Source organism: Oncorhynchus kisutch, linkage group LG7 (assembly GCF_002021735.2).
Source record: "Oncorhynchus kisutch isolate 150728-3 linkage group LG7, Okis_V2, whole genome shotgun sequence".
Taxonomy (NCBI): Eukaryota; Metazoa; Chordata; class Actinopteri; order Salmoniformes; family Salmonidae; genus Oncorhynchus; species Oncorhynchus kisutch.
In genome coordinates this window covers 4576330-4593440 of record NC_034180.2, presented here as the reverse complement: position 1 = coordinate 4593440, position 17111 = coordinate 4576330, and the positions used below count along the sequence as shown (strand labels likewise).

Below are 17111 nucleotides of genomic sequence, written 5' to 3'. Positions count from 1 at the left end.
TTGATATTTCGCAGTGTTGTAACTACATGAGAGTGGAAAAGGACTAAGTCTACGTAGTTGCCATCCACACACACACACACACACACACACACACACACACACACACACACACACACACACACACACACACACACACACACACACACACACACACACCCCTCTGTGCCCTAAGGGGATCAGCATGATTGTCAGTGAAAGTGACTTGCAGAGGATACTGAACTAAGTCTGATTTCCTATTGGCTGAAGTCTGGTCCTGTGCTCACGGTAGACTCAATGCCACCTGACATCAACCAACTGTGTCCCAAATGGAACCTTTTTCCCTATGTAGTGCACTACTTTTGACTAAATTCCTATGGCAAAAAAGTGCACTACATAGGGAATAGGGTGCCATTTGGGACACACACCTAGCCTACAGGCTACAGGAGCCATTCACTCACCCTGATACACTACTATCTAGTAAGAGCCTGAGTCGTGCGTAGCATGTCAGTCAGTAGGATGATTACCCACACTCTTTCCTCTCTCTTCTCCCTGACCCCTGACCTTGGAGCGTGAGATGCCATGGATTGAGTTGAATAGATTGAATTGTTTATGGTTGTGTGTGTGTGTGTCTGACTATTTCCACCTGAGAACGCCATTCACGTTGTGTGGTGTCAGATCTGTGTTGTGTGTGGACCTACGGAAATATGCATAGTGGAAACCAAACACCTCCTAGGACCATGTTGTTGACCTGTGGGAATAGTTTATAAGCGCTACCGATAATAACGCAGAGAGACACTGTATCCCCAATCTAACTATTAATAATGCAGATGGTTCACCACAATATCCTCCATCGATAGGCTTTCCATAACGCCGTGCTATCAGTAGTTTAGTTGAGTCACATCCAGTTAGAAACAGAGATGAACTCATTCGACACGTGGAAGAAAAGACCAGAATCTGAACTGAGGTATTCTCATGTGATAGGTAGGCTACAACATACTGTACAACAAAACAATAAGTTAAATCTACATTTGGAGAGCTTGGGACGATAAGGTTCTATCTGCAACAAGACGGTTCTGAGATAATTGGCTTTAAGTTCAGAACCCTCATTGGTTTGAATGGTGTCAGCAATTGTTATATGGTATTCTTTTGAACTTCACAACATGAATTAGGGTATACCGCATGACTTATTCCACATTTTGTTCTGTTACAGCCTGAATTCAAAATGGATGAAATCTTTTTTTCCCCTCACCCATCAACAGACAATACCCCATGATGACAAAGTGAAAACATGTTTTTATAAATTTTTGCAAATTTATTGAAAATGAAATACAGAAATATCTTGTTATTATATGTTTTCACACACGAGTCAATACATGTTAGAATCACCTTTCTGGGTTAGTCTCTAAGAGCTTTGCACACCTGGATTGTACAATATTTGCACATTATCACTTTTTAATTCTTCAGGCTCTGTCAAGTTGGCTATTGATTCTTGCTATACAGCCATTTTCAGATCTTGCCATAGATTTTCTAGGGCAATCAAGAACATTCAATGTCTTCTTGGTAAGCAACTCCAGTGTATATTTGGCCTTGTGTTCTAGATTTGTGTCCTGCTGAAAGTTGAACTTGTGTTCCAGTGTCTGGTGGAAAGCAGACTGAACCCGGTTTGTCTCTAGGATTTTGCCCGCGCTTAGATCTATTAGATTTATTTTTATCCCAAAAAACTCCCTAGTCTTTGCGGATGACAAGCATACCCATAACATGATGCAGCCACCACCATGCTTGAAAATATGAAGCATGATACTCAGTGATGTGTTGTGTTGGATTTGCCCCAAACATAACACTTTGAATTCAGGACATAAAGTAACATTTCTTTGCCTAATTTTGTTGCAGTTTTACTTTAGTGCCTTATTGCAACAGGATGCATGTTTTAGATTTTCAATGTCTGCTTTTTTTATTTTACCAATAGGTGGCCTTCTTTGCAAGGCATTGGAAACCTCTCTGGTCTTTGTGGTTGAATCTGTGTTTGGAATTCCCTGCTCGACTGAGGGACCTTACACAGAAAATTGTATGTTAGGGGTACAGAGATGAGGTAGTCATTCAAAAATCTTTTTGAACACTATTACTGCACACAGAGTGAGTCCATGCAACTTATTATGTGACTTGTTAAGCACATTGTTACTCCTGAACTTCTTTAGGAAAAGTGAAGCAGTGTGAATACATTGAACAGAACAAGGCTATGTCAATAACCCAATTTTGTCAAAAATGCAGATAGACCCAAGCTCTCGATTGGTCAACAGTTTATAAATACAGTGCCAGTACGGTGAAAGGTGCCATATATCAACCTGTAAATAATGTCGTCCAGCCCTGACAAAAATGAACAAAGACGAAATCCTCTTCGCACACCTGTACAATCACAGTCACGTTGACAATCAAGAACCCTGTGGGTAACTTTAAGATGGACACAAGACTCAAGACTAGGTTATATCAACAGACACATTTAAACGCTTCTCTCCCTATTTCCCCAATATCATGCTGGACTGTAGGACAGTATAGGACAGTATGGCTTCTATTTGCTCTTCTCTTCCCCAGTACTTGGATGATACAGTATGCAGAGCCACTAGCAGCTAATAATAGCTTAGTCTTAATTAATTCAGTCAGTTCATGTGTGAAAACGAAACACCTGTTACTCGCTACAGTATCCTCAGTGGATTCTGTCTCCGTCGTTCCTCCCCTCTAACTGACGCTGACCGTTTAGGAGATATTTAACGATGTGGTGATTTGCTGACAGGTGGTTGATGACAGTGTACTGTGTAACGTCAGAGTTAATATGCCTGTGATACATGGTTGTCCCACCTAGCTATCCTAAGATGAATGCACAGACTCAGAGCAGAGCGTCTGGTCAGAGCGTCTGGTAAATGACTGCAATGGCAATGTGAAATGTTAATAGAGACCCCTGATTATGCCACTGCTGGCTGTCAGTGTGGGGAGACAGAGAGAATTCACCTGGGGACGCAGTGTTCCACTGCATGCAAGGCGCCAATGCAAAACGCAGAGCAACGTGTGATAACATAAAACACAGGTGAACATGAGGATTGTAGGCATTTGCCATTCAACACATCAACATGTCGTTGGCAGTGGTTGGCTTTTACTTACATGAAACACTGGGCAACAGTACGTTAAGCACTGCTGTCTGATGGATCAAACTCATCTGCAATAATAGCATTCCAGCTAAACCCACCAATGTATTGATTCACATGCTTATGTGTAGAATAAATATACTTTTTGAGTGAACTCTGCATGCTACACGTCCCAGATTTACTGTAACATACCAGGTGGACTAGGCTACTTAGCACTTGCTTAGTTTATCCTACCACGTATCATAGTAGCATAAGCTGCAACTACATTACAATACCCACTCTGTCCAAGAGCATGACAGGAGCGTGACCTACACAACGTGTAAGTTACAGGCAAGTTTATCCTGCATACGTGACACAATGTGTTGACATATGGGTTGTGGACACAGAGTTACAGCGAGTTTCCACAGTATCTAAGGGTGCGTCGGCGACTCCACTCCAGTCTATTCAATACGATTAGCCTAATAACCCACACATGGTTATGTATTTATGAGCTAATTAAACCACAAATGATGTTTAGAATACTACACTTTATCGGTCTGAGTTCCTGAATATCTTAGGGACGTTTTAAAATCATTCAAAGTGGAAAAAGAAAGTGCCATTCTTGAGTCAACTTACCTTCGGTGATCCTGTCAGTGGACAGCGAAGTGGTGCTGAAATCGCTGCTCAGACACAAATTGTCAGAGAGTTAGAGGACGTACTAGGCTCAAATAGGCTTTGCTGCGGCTGCAACGATTGGCTACTTCAGCGGACGGTGTCAGCCACGCTGTTGCTTTCTAGACGTTCATTGGTTGTTTAGCCAATCAAAGATACCAGGCGTCAGTTTCACGGTTAAAGGCATATATCAGTGGTTTATTTAGAGACATCTTGACCAGTAGGTGGTGCCTAGTCGCCATAGATAGGCTTCGCCTGATTGTAGTCCAACCAAAATAACTCGATCATTTTCTATTCCATTGTTAGAGCGTTCGAATACTCACGTATTCTAATTCGTAATTCCAAGCACTGTGTGTAATGATAATGGGTATTGCCAACAATGCATTTCGTTTTGGTGTTCCCTATCATGATCGTGTTATGTAATATTATAAGTCATGTATCATTTAAGAAAATCGGTGGGAATTGATTGACTGGATAAATAGACGTTATATGAATAGATATTTGGGTAATTCAAAGCTGATGATATCCTATACATTACCACATTGCTTTGTGAATCAATCAGATTAAAAACGAATAACAAATTGGTCAACAATGTGCCTGCATTTGTGAATAAAAATAGGAGGGGTCTATAATGCGCACCTAGCTGAATGCACCAAACGGAAAAACAATATTGAGTGCGACTCACAATTATAATGAACGATACATGTGTCCTACCACGGAATGACCAGAAGATAGCAGCACTACTCCGGCTAAAACATCTGTCGGGTTGTTTTTGAGGCTACTGTAGGAGGGAAACTGTCTGTTTAGTAACAGCAGTGACAGAATGAGAGCAATGTGAGTGTGACAATTTACACGACAGGCTAAGGCTGATGGATCAGAAATTACTGAAATAGATTGACATGACTTGTGCACAGTTGCAATGTTGCCAATTCTAAAGCACAAAAAGCTACATTTATAATGTAAAGAAATATTGATGGAGTCCGACACCAGTATATCATATATTTTTTCAGCTATAATACTTGTGTACAGAAATATGCTATTTGCATTAGCAGAGTAGCCAATAACAGGAAGGCAATTCACATGCAGCACCATGTCATTCATTATACGAGCCTATGGAAGGACTAGATAGAGACGTCATTTCCCCTAAAATTGATAAACAACAACCACAGGAAGGAGTGGGTGTGTATATGTATGTATGTGTGTGTGCGTGAGAGAGAGAGAGAGAGAGAGAGAGAGAGAGAGAGAGAGAGAGAGAGAGAGAGAGAGAAAGAGAGAGAGAGCAAAAGAGAGCGAGAGAGGGGGGGGGCTCTAAATTATGACTATTATTATGTTATGCAAATAGTAGTGTAAAATAGCGGACCCATAGTAGCCAAGTGAGATGTAGGAAGGCATGACTTGTAACCAGGTCTTCAAGTGCTGAAGGGTTTATTTACAGCGAGTGGTGCAGGTTGTCCAATGTCCATGTTTAGGCTACAGTGAAGAAAATATTAAAAGACACAACTCTACATGACACCAAAAAAGGTAATTGACTCACAGACATAGCTGAATAAACCTTTGAAGATAAATAAACAGTTAAACATGAATCCACTGGAGCTCAAAGCAGCACAGCCCATCTCCACGAATGCAGAATGTGTAATTGCACAAGGCAACTGGCTACCTCTTCCCTGGACAATACCACCTTCAACCTCATAACCAAGGAAATAACCAAGACCACAGGAAAAGTGAAAGAAAAAACTAACATTTTAAGGAACGTATAATTCAACGTGGGTCTGTTGTAGAGCCATGCAGTTCCTCTCTGCTTCCCTCACGTCAAAATAAAAGTCCCCCACAAGTTCTTGTTTTTTGTTGTACAGGTATGGTGCATGTGCATGAGGTAAGTGGAGAGAAACAGACCCAAGTTTAATTCTACGTTCCATTAAATGCTAGTTTTTTCACTTTGCCTGTGGTTTGGAAAGTCGGTTTCATTTATGTTCTATCAGATGATTTTTTAACCCCCCCCCCCCCCCCCCTGCATACTCAACAAATTGGAGATGCAGTCTATCACAGTGCCATCCGTTTTGTCACCAAAGCCCCATAATACTACCCACCACTGCGACCTGTACGCTCTCGTTGGTTGGCCCTCGCTTCATACTCGTCGCCAAACCCACTGGCTCCAGGTCATCTACAAGACCCTGCTAGGTAAAGTCCCACCTTATCTCTGTTCGCTGGTCACCATAGCGGCACCCACCCGTAGCACGCGTTCCAGCAGGTATATCTCACTTGTCACCCCCAAAGCCAATTCCTCCTTTGACTGCCTCTCCTTCCAGTTCTCTGCTACCAATGACTGGAACGAACTACAAAAATCTCTGAAACTGGAAACACTTATCTCCCACACTAGCTTTAAGCACCAGCTGCCAGAGCAGCTCACAGATCACTGCACCTGTACATAGCCCATCTATAAATAGCCCAAACAACTACCTCTTCCCCTACAGTATTTATTTATTTTGCTCCTTTGCACCCCAGTATTTCTACTTTGCACACTCATCTACTGTTCAATCTACCATTCCAGTGTTTTAATTGCTATATTGTATTTACTTCGCCACCATGGCCTATTTATTGCCTTTACCTCTCTTATCTCACCTCCTTTGCTCACATTGTATATAGACTTATTTTTCTACTGTATTATTGACTGTATGTATGTTTTACTCCATGTGTAACTCTGTGTTGTTATATGTGTCGAACTGCTTTGCTTTATCAATTGTAAATGAGAACTTGTTCTCAACTTGCCTACCTGGTTAAATAAAGGTGAAAAAAGAAAAAAGAAATAAGGACCAACCCTACTGACAGTTGAAATGGAATTTTATTTAACTTCTGGCTTCCGGTGGACTATCCCGTTTTTTTGGCAAGTTAATTCCTAGCAATGCTAGTGTATACTAGCGTTGCTAAAATCAGCTAATGTCTAGGCTGATAACATCCCCAAAACATTCTGAGAATGTTTCTGAGAAAATCAATTTATTTATAAAAATATGAAATATCCTTGCAATGTTCTAACGTTCACAAAAATGTGGTGCACAACACCTATAACAACCACTCCCAGAACACTCCCCCAAAATGTATGTGTTTGTATAAAATATTTCCCCACAATGTTCGCACCAGACTGTTTCCACAACCTAATGCAACATTCTGGGAACCTTCAAAAGAAAATACTAAATGTGTTCTGGGAATGTTCTTGTAATATCAGGCGAATGTTTTTTGCACCCTAAAATAAATATTGTATAACTGGATAGTTTGGGGGCATGCCTTTTGTGATGTCCCCACAATGTTCCAACCAGAATGTTCCCACCAGACTGTTCCCACAACCTAATTCAATATTCTGGGAACCTTTTTTTTTTTTAAAGCTAAATGTGTTCTGGGAAATTTCTTGTAAAATCAGGTGAGTGTTTTTTGCACCCTAAAAGAAACACTGTAGAATCATCCGCACAACAGGACAGTTTTTGTGTTTTGGGTACATGTATCTTGTGATGTCCCCGTTTTGGTCTCTTCCCACAACTTAATAAAACATTCTGGAAACATTTAGAGAACATATGTTTAAATGTGTTCTATGAACGTTCTTGCAAAACTAGGTGAATGTTTTATACAAATATTCTATAATCATCACCACGACAGTTATTGTGTTGTGAGAACATTTGCCGCGCCCTAACGAATGTTGTGGGAAGCTTCACAGAACCAATTTGGTTGGCTGGGTTGGCAATATACACAGGGTACCAGGTAATTGAACTAGATATGTCCATACAGTTGAAGTCGGAAGTTACATACACCTTAGCCAAATACATTTAAACTCTGTTTTTCACAATTCCTAACATTTAATCAGGGTACACATTTCTTGGCTTAGGTCAGTTAGGATCACCATTTTATTTTAAGAATGTGAAATGTCAGAATAATAGTAGAGACAAGGATTAATTTCAGCTTTTATTTATTTAATCACATTCCCAGTGGGTCAGAAGTTTACATACACTCAATTAGTATTTGGTAGCATTGCCTTTAAACTTGTTTAAGGGTAGTGGAAGGGTAGCCTTCCACAAGCATCCCACAATAAGTTGGGTGATTTTTGGCCCATTTCTCCTGACAGAGCTAGTGCAACTGAGTCAGGTTTGTAGGCCTCCTTGCTTGCACACGCCTTTTCAGTGCTGCCCACAAATTTTCTATAGAATTGAGGTTAGGGCTTTGTGATGGCCACTCCAATACTGATTGGATATCTCTGACTGATATCTTGAGATGTTGCTTCAATATATCCACATAATTTTCCTCCCTCGTGATGCCATCTATTTTGTGAAGTGCACTAGTCCCTCCTGCAGCAAAGCACCCCCACTAATGAGGCTGCCACCCCCGTGCTTCACGGTTGGGATGGTGTTCTTCGGCTTGCAAGCATCCCCCTTTTTCCTCCAAATATAACAATGGTCATTATGGCCAAACAGTTCTATTTGTGTTTCATCAGACCAGAGGACATTTCTCCAAAAAGTACGATCTTTGTCCCCATGTGCAGTTGCAAACCGCGGTCTGGCTTTTTTATGGCGGTTTTGGAGCAGTGGCTTCTTCCTTGCTGAGCGGCCTTTCAGGTTATGTCGATATAGGACTCGTTTTACTGTGGATATAGATACTTTTGTACCTGTTTCCTCCAGCATCTTCACAAGGTCCTTTGCTGTTGTTCTGGGATTGATTTGCACTTTTCGCACCAAAGTACGTTAATCTCTAGGAGACAGAACACGTCTCCTTCCTGAGCGGTATGATGGCTGCGTGGTCCCATACTTGCGTACTATTGTTTGTACAGATGAACGTGGTACCTTCAGGTGTTTGGAAATTGCTCCCAAGGATGAGCCAGACTTGTGGAGGTCTACAATTATTTATTTTTTATTTTCTCTTGATGTCAAGCAAAGAGGCACTGAGTTTGAAGGTAGGCCTTGAAATACATCCACGGGTACACCTCCAATTGACTCAAATGATGTCAATGAGCCTATCAGAAGCTTCTAAAGCCATGACGTAATTTTCTGGAAATTTCCAAGCTGTATAAAGGCACAGTCAACTTAGTGTATGTTAACTTCTGACCCACTGGAATTGTGATACAGTGAATCATAAGTGAAAAAATCTCTCTGTAAACAATTGTTGGAAAAATTACTTGTGTCAAGCACAAAGTAGATGTCCTAACTGACTTGCCAAAACTATAGTTTGTTAACAAGAAATTTGTGGAGTGGTTGAAAAACGAGCTTTAATGACTCCAACCTAAGTGTATGTAAACTTCCTACTTCAACTGTATAACTAGGAATAAAGTGACAGATGTTAAACAGTAGCAGCAGCATATGTGATGGGTAAAAAAAACGTTTGTGCAAAAAGGGTCAGGGGGTGGCATGTCATACAGTGGATCATTTAGCCATTTGATTAAGAATGGTATGACCCCTTTAGGTATTACAAATATATATAAAACAATAATTGTATAAAATATTGAATTTGGCCTTTACTACTATAGCCCAGAGAAACACATTGAATAGCACATTCGTAAAACAGAGACAAAAAAAAATGTATCAGTAGAAACAAGCTTTTGAAGTGTTTGTCCTTTATCTAGGAGATATAAGAAAGCTCAGGAAATGTATATTGTTTTACACATACTGAACCCCTTTTTGGGTAGTGACAAAACTACATTCATACTTCCATTTATTTTATAATCCGGTACCGGTTACCTACAGACGAGTGACACTTTAGACAGTGACACACGTGAGAGTCTCCCCTTTCCATAGAGTGGTCATAATAGTGTGTAGGTCAAAGCATTTAGATGCTACAGACGTTTTCGTGAGAAGACCAATTTAGCTCTGCCACCTTTCACCGCAGAAGCAAAGGTGCGACATTGGTGGACGCAGTGGATTGAGAACCACTAAACTGACAGATTTTTATTATGTTACTTAGATTGACGAACCGGTGCGTCAATCGACATTAGAGGGTTACTAACTATTTAGCAGTGTTATGGTTTGGGGGTAGAAGCTGTTCAGGGTCCTGTTGGCTGTTGGTTCCAGACTTGGTGCATTGGTACCGCTTGCCGTGAGGTAGGAGAGAGTCCATGACTTGGGTGGCTGGAGTCTTTGACAATTTTTAGGGACTTCCTCGGCCTGGTACAGCCAAGATGCTATCAGTGGTGCAACTGTAGAACCGTTTGAGGATCTGCCAAATATTTTCAGCCTCCTGAGGGGGAAGAGGCGTTGTCATGCCTTATTCATGACTGTGTTGGTGTGTGTGGACCATGATAAAGCCTTAATGATGTTGGCACCGAAGAACTTGAAGCTCTCAAATTTCGACCTTACTATGAACCAACCACACGAACAATCAGCAGACTATGTTTATTCAACATTCATGACAGACAAGGGAGTTTTAGTTTTTAATTCTATGTAGCCTAAATGTGCGTGGCTATGCCAAACCGTCAATGGAAAGCTTCACCACAATCAATGGAAAGAATCACCACATTCGGGACAAGCCTAGTCCTAGTCTGATTAATCAGGCTGTATTACACAAATATTTGGTATAGCCTGAGGCTAGCCTGAGGCATCAGGGCTGTGTGCTTAAATTGTGTAAAAGTTCCTTACAAGCCAGAATGTTGAATACAATTACATTTAAACGTACTCTACTGGTTGTCTGTGAGGTTTCACCTGCTGCTCGAAAATGGAGACAAAATAGAGTAGTGTTATTACTCCAACTTTCAGTAGCTGGTTTGTACTTCCGGTTTTTATTTTCAGTACTGATACAATTTGCAAACAAACACTTGCACAATATGTCCGAGCCTAACCAAACAACAGACCAAATGGAGAACACGTTCAGCTGATTGCGAGGAAACATCCTTCGGTTGACTACATCACCTGCAATGAGTCAAGAGATTTAATGTATAAACGATGGAACCTACCAGCGCTGGAAAAAGTCAAACAACACTTTCAAGTAAAGTAACCTCAAATATAATTTCATTCAACATTCTCTCTCTCCCTTGCAGAGACTATTACAGCCGCTCTCCGAAGAAAATATAACTTTTTTCACACTGATATCATGGAGTAACCATGGTAACAGCGGATGTTTAAGCAAGCGGAGGCCTACCTCCTACCTGTTTATAACGCAATAGGCTACGACCCAAGCTAGGATAGCGCAAGTATTTTATTGATTTATTGACCATCTAAATTCACAACTTTGTGGTGTCTAATGTAAAAAATATAGGGTTTAATCGACTTTTGAACTGTAGGCATATTCAATAATCACAGTTTGAATTGATGACTTGAACTTCGCGTAGCCATACATGCAGACAACCCATGCTCTGTGTGCTTTTTCTTTGTTAAAACGACCCAGGGATTTAACTGTGGACAAGACCACACAATACTGTACTTTTGTCCGTTTTCTTTACTCATTAATTCGGTCGGACAAAACACCATTGATTCGTCTGGATTTCTCCCTTTAGAACTCTGCGCTTGCCAGTTCACCCGCTCGACTGATTACTGTTACGTCTGTGCATTGCGACCCACATTGGACTGGACTGCTGTATCTCGAAAGTTGCAACTGGGGTCTACAACCTGATAACTTTATTCACCATCACAGTGAAGAGAAATAGCTTGAGATGGGTAAGTGAAATACAATTGTTTTCTTCTTGTTAATGATTTATTGGCGACTTGTTGATGCTACTTCCGAACAAGGATAACGGAACGTGGGTTTGGGTGCTGCGGTGATTGACACTTTCTGACACTGGGATGAACGATTTTACAACAGAGCGTTTGAATTGTTGATTCGGGAAACTGTTTAGGAAAATTGTTAAAATCATATTGCTCATGCATACATTTTAGAAAGAGGAATGCAATGTTCCCGTATGTGGAATGAAGTTTTTTTTCACGATCTATTAAATAAACGTCAACATGTTTAGAACCAAATGCTGGGGAGGGATATGTAGCTTGTGTCCAGCCTTTATCAATCAGAGTAAGAATTTGATTTGATACAAGCACCAGATTCTTTGTCTTGTGGGAGCCTTCTGTAACCGTATCTATTGAGTTGCCTTGGATAAGAATGGATGGCTTGAACTCCGTAGCTTTCCTGGGAAAGGAATGTGTGCACTGTGCATGGAAGGGATGTAACTAAAGTGCTTTCAATTGAGTTGCGTAGCCAGACGCCTTCAACTGAGTGATGAAATGGTATTGAACACACACACACACACACACACACACACACACACACACACACACACACACACACACACACACACACACACACACACACACACACACACACACACACACACACACACACACACACACACACACACACACACACACTGTCCCCCCATACACACACAATTTCCTCAAAACATGTTGTTTTATTACCATGCCCTTTTATTTACCATCCTGCTAATATGCTGTTAAGTAGTCCAGTATGAAGCTCATAATCACATCATGCTGCTTGTCTGTTTGCTAGATATGAGGAAGAGACAGAAGCAACGGTGAGATGTTTAATGCAATTACAACTCACCAGGCACTAGATTTACAGCTACAATCTGGGACTTGGTTCAATGGTATATTCATTATTTTTCCAGCCACATCCCTCAGCTGTAGAGCAAAACAAGTGGCAGGGCTGCCATTTTACTGAAACACTGCTTTAACGACTGCTCATAATGCCTGGATACATTTTATACTGGTTTATACCACTGTTGTGTGAATGTCTACAGATGCACAGTCCAATTGAAAACAAAGCAATGTACAGTATATCAAGAGCTTTGACTCTTTTTCAATTGAACGTGAAAAGGTAACGCAAAGGAAAGGTAATCATAAAGAATAGACTTCAAAGTACAGATCCTCCATTTGGTCAGATTCTCCATTGTTCCAATGATGTCAACCCAATGTTTAATTTCCCCTCTGAAGGACAGGGCCGGCTGCTATTTTCTTTGGTCCCCCCCTCTCTGTCTCTGTCTCTGTCTCTGTCTCTGTCTCTGTCTCTGTCTCTGTCTCTCTCTCTCTATCTCTCTCTCTCTCTCTCTCTCTCAATTCAATTCAATTCAAGGGCTTTATTGGCATGGGAAACATGTGTTAACATTGCCAAAGCAAGTGAGGTAGATAATAAATATATAAAGTGAAATAAACAATAAAAATTAACAGTAAACATCACACATACAGAAGTTTCAAAACAATAACTCTCTCTCTCTCTCTCTCTCTCTCTCTCTCTCTCTCTCTCTCTCTCTCTCTCTCTCTCTCTCTCTCTCTCTCTCTCTGTGTCTCTCTCTCTCTGTGTCTCTCTCTGCCATGTCAATTTGCTACCGGTGGAACACAAACAGATGTGAGGAAAGGAAGGAACAGTACAGCTGCCAGGAAAAACTCATCTTGAATGAGGGGAAGTGGCCTTGAGCCTCACCCTGGCCCCTTGAGGAGAGTGTTTGTCACAGACAGACAGACAGACAGACAGACAGACAGACAGACAGACAGACAGACAGACAGACAGACAGACAGACAGACAGACAGACAGACAGACAGACAGACAGACAGACAGACAGACAGACAGACAGACAGACAGACAGACAGACAGACAGACAGACAGACAGACAGACATTGTTACTGTGTAACGGCCATTCGTTCTTTCAGTCATTCTTTTTTGCATCATCCCTCCATTATGCATCCAGCAAGTCACATGAGTGCTAAATGGTGGTATTATGCAGTTGTTCTGTGCCTCCTCCAAACATTCTCCTCTTTCTGTGGGGCCTTTTGATAATCTTCACAAGCGTTGCAGTGTTTGTGAAACAATTTCACTTCATGTCCTTTGACTCCCTGCTCCAGCTGAGAACCGGGAGGATTTGCTCATGTGAATAGCTCTGTCTGTCTGTCTGTCTGTCTGTCTGTCTGTCTGTCTGTCTGTCTGTCTGTCTGTCTGTCTGTCTGTCTGTCTGTCTGTCTGTCTGTCTGTCTGTCTGTCTGTCTGTCTGTCTGTCTGTCTGTCTGTCTGTTGCATTCCAGGCTTTGCTGGGTCTGGGTCTGACCCCATGGGTTGGACACAGACACGGAGACACACACAGACACTGACAGAGACACAGACATATGCACGGCTACACACATACGTGCACACTCCTGGGGTTTCTAGACGGGAACTCTTGCCGCTTTGCAGCCTTAGATCAAGTGTCATCAGATGGCATGAGAGTATGAGGCCCACAAACAGACCCCTTCCCGCAATGCCAATAACATGTCTGCCTATCTCATTCCATCTGGCCAATAAGTCACCAATATGCCAATATGCTCAAACGCCCATGACGCAGCTGTTCAGCCTCTACGTTAGTGAAACATTAGTCAGATGTTGTCCCTACGTTACTGTGTGAAGAGTATGCAGTGACAGAGATTTGGATACTAATGTTGCATACACTGAATTAGAATACAATTGCAGAGTTGAGTGATTTTTCTATTCTACCTGAACCTGAGAAGTTTATCCGCTCCCTTATACCCTCAGCGAGGACAGATTACCCAGTGTGTGTGTGTGTGTGTCTGTGTGTGTGTGTGTGTGTGTGTGTGTGTGTGTGGCATGCACACACTACTGTGGAGGAGAATGATTTATTATGATACAACAGCAATGTCTGCATTACGCTGTATGGAATTGCAATTATTGGCAGAGACCCCGGGCTAGAATCCCCCATTGTTCCACACGCCTATCTCCTTAATCAAAGTTCTGTGTATGTGTGTGTGTGTGTGTGTGTGTGCGCGTGTGTGTGTGTGTGTGTGTGTGTGTGTATGTGTGTGTGTTTGAAGAGAGGTCATTTTACCTTCCTGTATGGAATGACCAAAGCTCAAATCTCAATAACAGACCCATCTCGGCGCCAGCTTCCGTGTTTCACTTCTTTCTCATCCTCCCATCGGACTCCATGGTGTTGGGTTTCCAAGCAGCAGTAAATAGTGAGCAAGCACTTATATGTCTTGGGGGGAGTGAGTCATTGAGCCACCCACCTACCCCTGCTCTCCTGTTCTGTGTCTCTGCTTTCGATTTGGATGGAGTTACGGTTTGTGAACTGTTCCTAGATCAGATTTGGCCAGAGAGAGAGTCTGAAATACAAAGCTCCCTTCCACCACCACTAACTCACTTCTCCAGATGCTTTGAGACACTGCACCAGTGAGAAGTCTCCTCTCTAAGTCACAGGGACTATCTAGTAGTGTTTACCCCCCTAGCAAGGTCTGACTGTCTGCTTCCTACTCTCCCTAGATGACCCTTTCCATCATAGGTTCATCATATTCTGACCAATTGTCTGTCGTTTCTCTCTTTCTCTATTGTAAAGACCTTTCTGCTGTTGAGTCCCTAATAGGCCAAATCAAATCAACGTGTATTGGTCACGTACACAGTTTGGCAGATGTTATAGCGGGTGCAGAGAAATGCTTAAGTTACTAGCTCCTAACAATGCAGTAGTATGTCAAACAATTATCTTCACAAAACATTACCAAATAGCCAGTGCTTGATCCACCGTTTTTTCCTGGTGAGGCTTTAGCAGAAAGTCGGCTCTTCTCCAACCGACCAGGGGCAAGAGGTGTTTGATCTAAAGTCCAGACCCTCTCGTTCTCTGTCTTTGAGTCACATGGTCCTTTATTGTTGTTGGCGCCACTGTCTTGGTGCTATTACATGGTGAGCTAGGCTGCTCTCTGTTCCTGTTTATTTCCTCAGGTGTTACTGTAAAAGAGGAACACATTTTGTTGTTCATATCTGTAGTGCAGCAGTGCACTGTAGTGAACACCCAGTTGTACACTTGTTGAGTGCCCTTAAGTGTAGCAGACCAGCTAAGTGTGTTTAGTGGCTCTAGCAAGTGCACTTCACTGTTGCCAAGGCTCTCAGAACTCTGTGTCCAAACTCAATCCCCTCTGGAATGGAATTCAGTTCCCTTATGACACAATTGCCCTTTGACCTCCCGTTTTCACCACACAATGGGTACTTAAAGAAGAAGAAGAAACCTTCTCTGCAGGAGAATGTGTGCTGAGCTGGGACGGGCTGGCATTAGATGTAGACCGGGTCAGACAGACAGGGGGAGAGGAGGGAGGTAGACTGCGTTAAAGTTCAGGCGGGCTATGGGGAAAACTTTATGGTCTCTGTATTGTACATTTCAACAGCCTCAGACCACATTTTTTTGTGTATTGTGCAAAGTTACAATACGCACGCACACACACACACACACATTATGTAGGGGCTTGAGTTGCTCTTTAGATCTGTTAGTCTACTGTAATGAAAGAGGTACCGTGATCCAAGGTTTAGACAGCCTTGTCCGTTCTCATCCCTTCAATATTACATGAAGGAAGGGGACACGTGCGTGTGTGTGTGTGCGTGCACAGTGGTGGGTACAGGTAGAGGTGAACCACAACCTTCAGACCCTCCACAGAGCTTCAACAGTGGGCATTCTGGGTAATCATAACATGCTTATATAACATTTTAGGACTAGCCCAAATAAGACATGAAGTCCTCATACGTGTTGTGCTGGAAAATGTGATGGAAACTGTTGTTATGAGTTAGAATTTCTTCCCCATATATTAAGTACTATGTGTAAAACGTTAAACATTTCTGAGAAGGTAGTGTTTTGTTGTCAGATTAACTGCGTGTGTCTTTCTGAGCGAAGACATAGACAGTAAAACACACAAATGACGCTAATCCTTCTTTTACAGACTTATGTCCTGTCAAATAAGAATTGGGCAGGAAATGTATTCTTCTTCTGTTTATTCTTCTCTCGTTAGCTCTGTTTTCTATTCCTTTCTTCCTTCCATTCATTCACCTCTTAATGGAGTTGCTCTCAACAGGCCTGTATTGATTCCTGCAGTCTATTGTAGCGTAGCCTTGGACTCTCTCTGACTGCCTTGTATGCTTATTATGAGCCTGGTACTTAGACACATGCAGGGCATGCTCAGTGTGTTCCACGGCAGGTTACCATAGTCCTAACACAGAGATGTGCCTGTTTGAGCGTTTCAGAAGCATAGAAGTCAGGTAGATTCTAACAGGTGTTTTGTGCACATTTTTCTTCACCGGCAGACAATGCATTTCTACCAGAGTGTGTTGCCATGGTTACCGAGTAATACCAAGCCGAGAGTCTGCGATCAGCTAATTCCTTTAGTCCTTTTCTTCCTCCTTCTGTTCACCACCATCTAATGACTTGGCAAAGCTGTGTGTGTGTGTGTGTGTGTGTGCACACGACATCCACATGAGGACATTCACAGTGGTCATTATTCATGTCAGAGCTTCCACTAAATGCACACAGAAAGAGCATTCCCATGTCACTGGTGGCTATAGGAGAGGAGAGGAGAGGAGAAGAGAGGAGAGGAGAGGAGAGGAGAGGAGAGGAGAGGAGAGGAGAGGAGAGGA

At 42.1% G+C, this 17111-nt stretch overlaps 2 protein-coding genes across 3 annotated transcripts in view; one reads left to right on the top strand and one right to left on the bottom strand.

Annotated features, from left to right (window-relative positions):
• Window positions 1-3839, bottom strand: part of LOC109894748 (WD repeat-containing protein 17) — a 37845-nt gene extending 34006 nt beyond the window's left edge. Inside the window, exon 1 of the mRNA XM_031828410.1 lies at window positions 3732-3839. The gene's annotated coding sequence lies outside the window, so the exon portion shown is untranslated. The remainder of the gene's footprint in view (window positions 1-3731) is intronic.
• A 7191-nt stretch (window positions 3840-11030) lies between these two features.
• LOC109894747 (neuronal membrane glycoprotein M6-a) overlaps window positions 11031-17111 on the top strand; it is a 78396-nt gene continuing 72315 nt past the window's right edge. The window contains exon 1 of one of the 2 annotated variants that reach the window (XM_031828409.1): window positions 11031-11386. In XM_031828409.1, the coding sequence (XP_031684269.1) occupies window positions 11383-11386 (4 nt within the window). In that variant the 5' untranslated portion in view covers window positions 11031-11382. The remainder of the gene's footprint in view (window positions 11387-17111) is intronic. The other variant, XM_031828407.1, reaches the window with a different exon arrangement.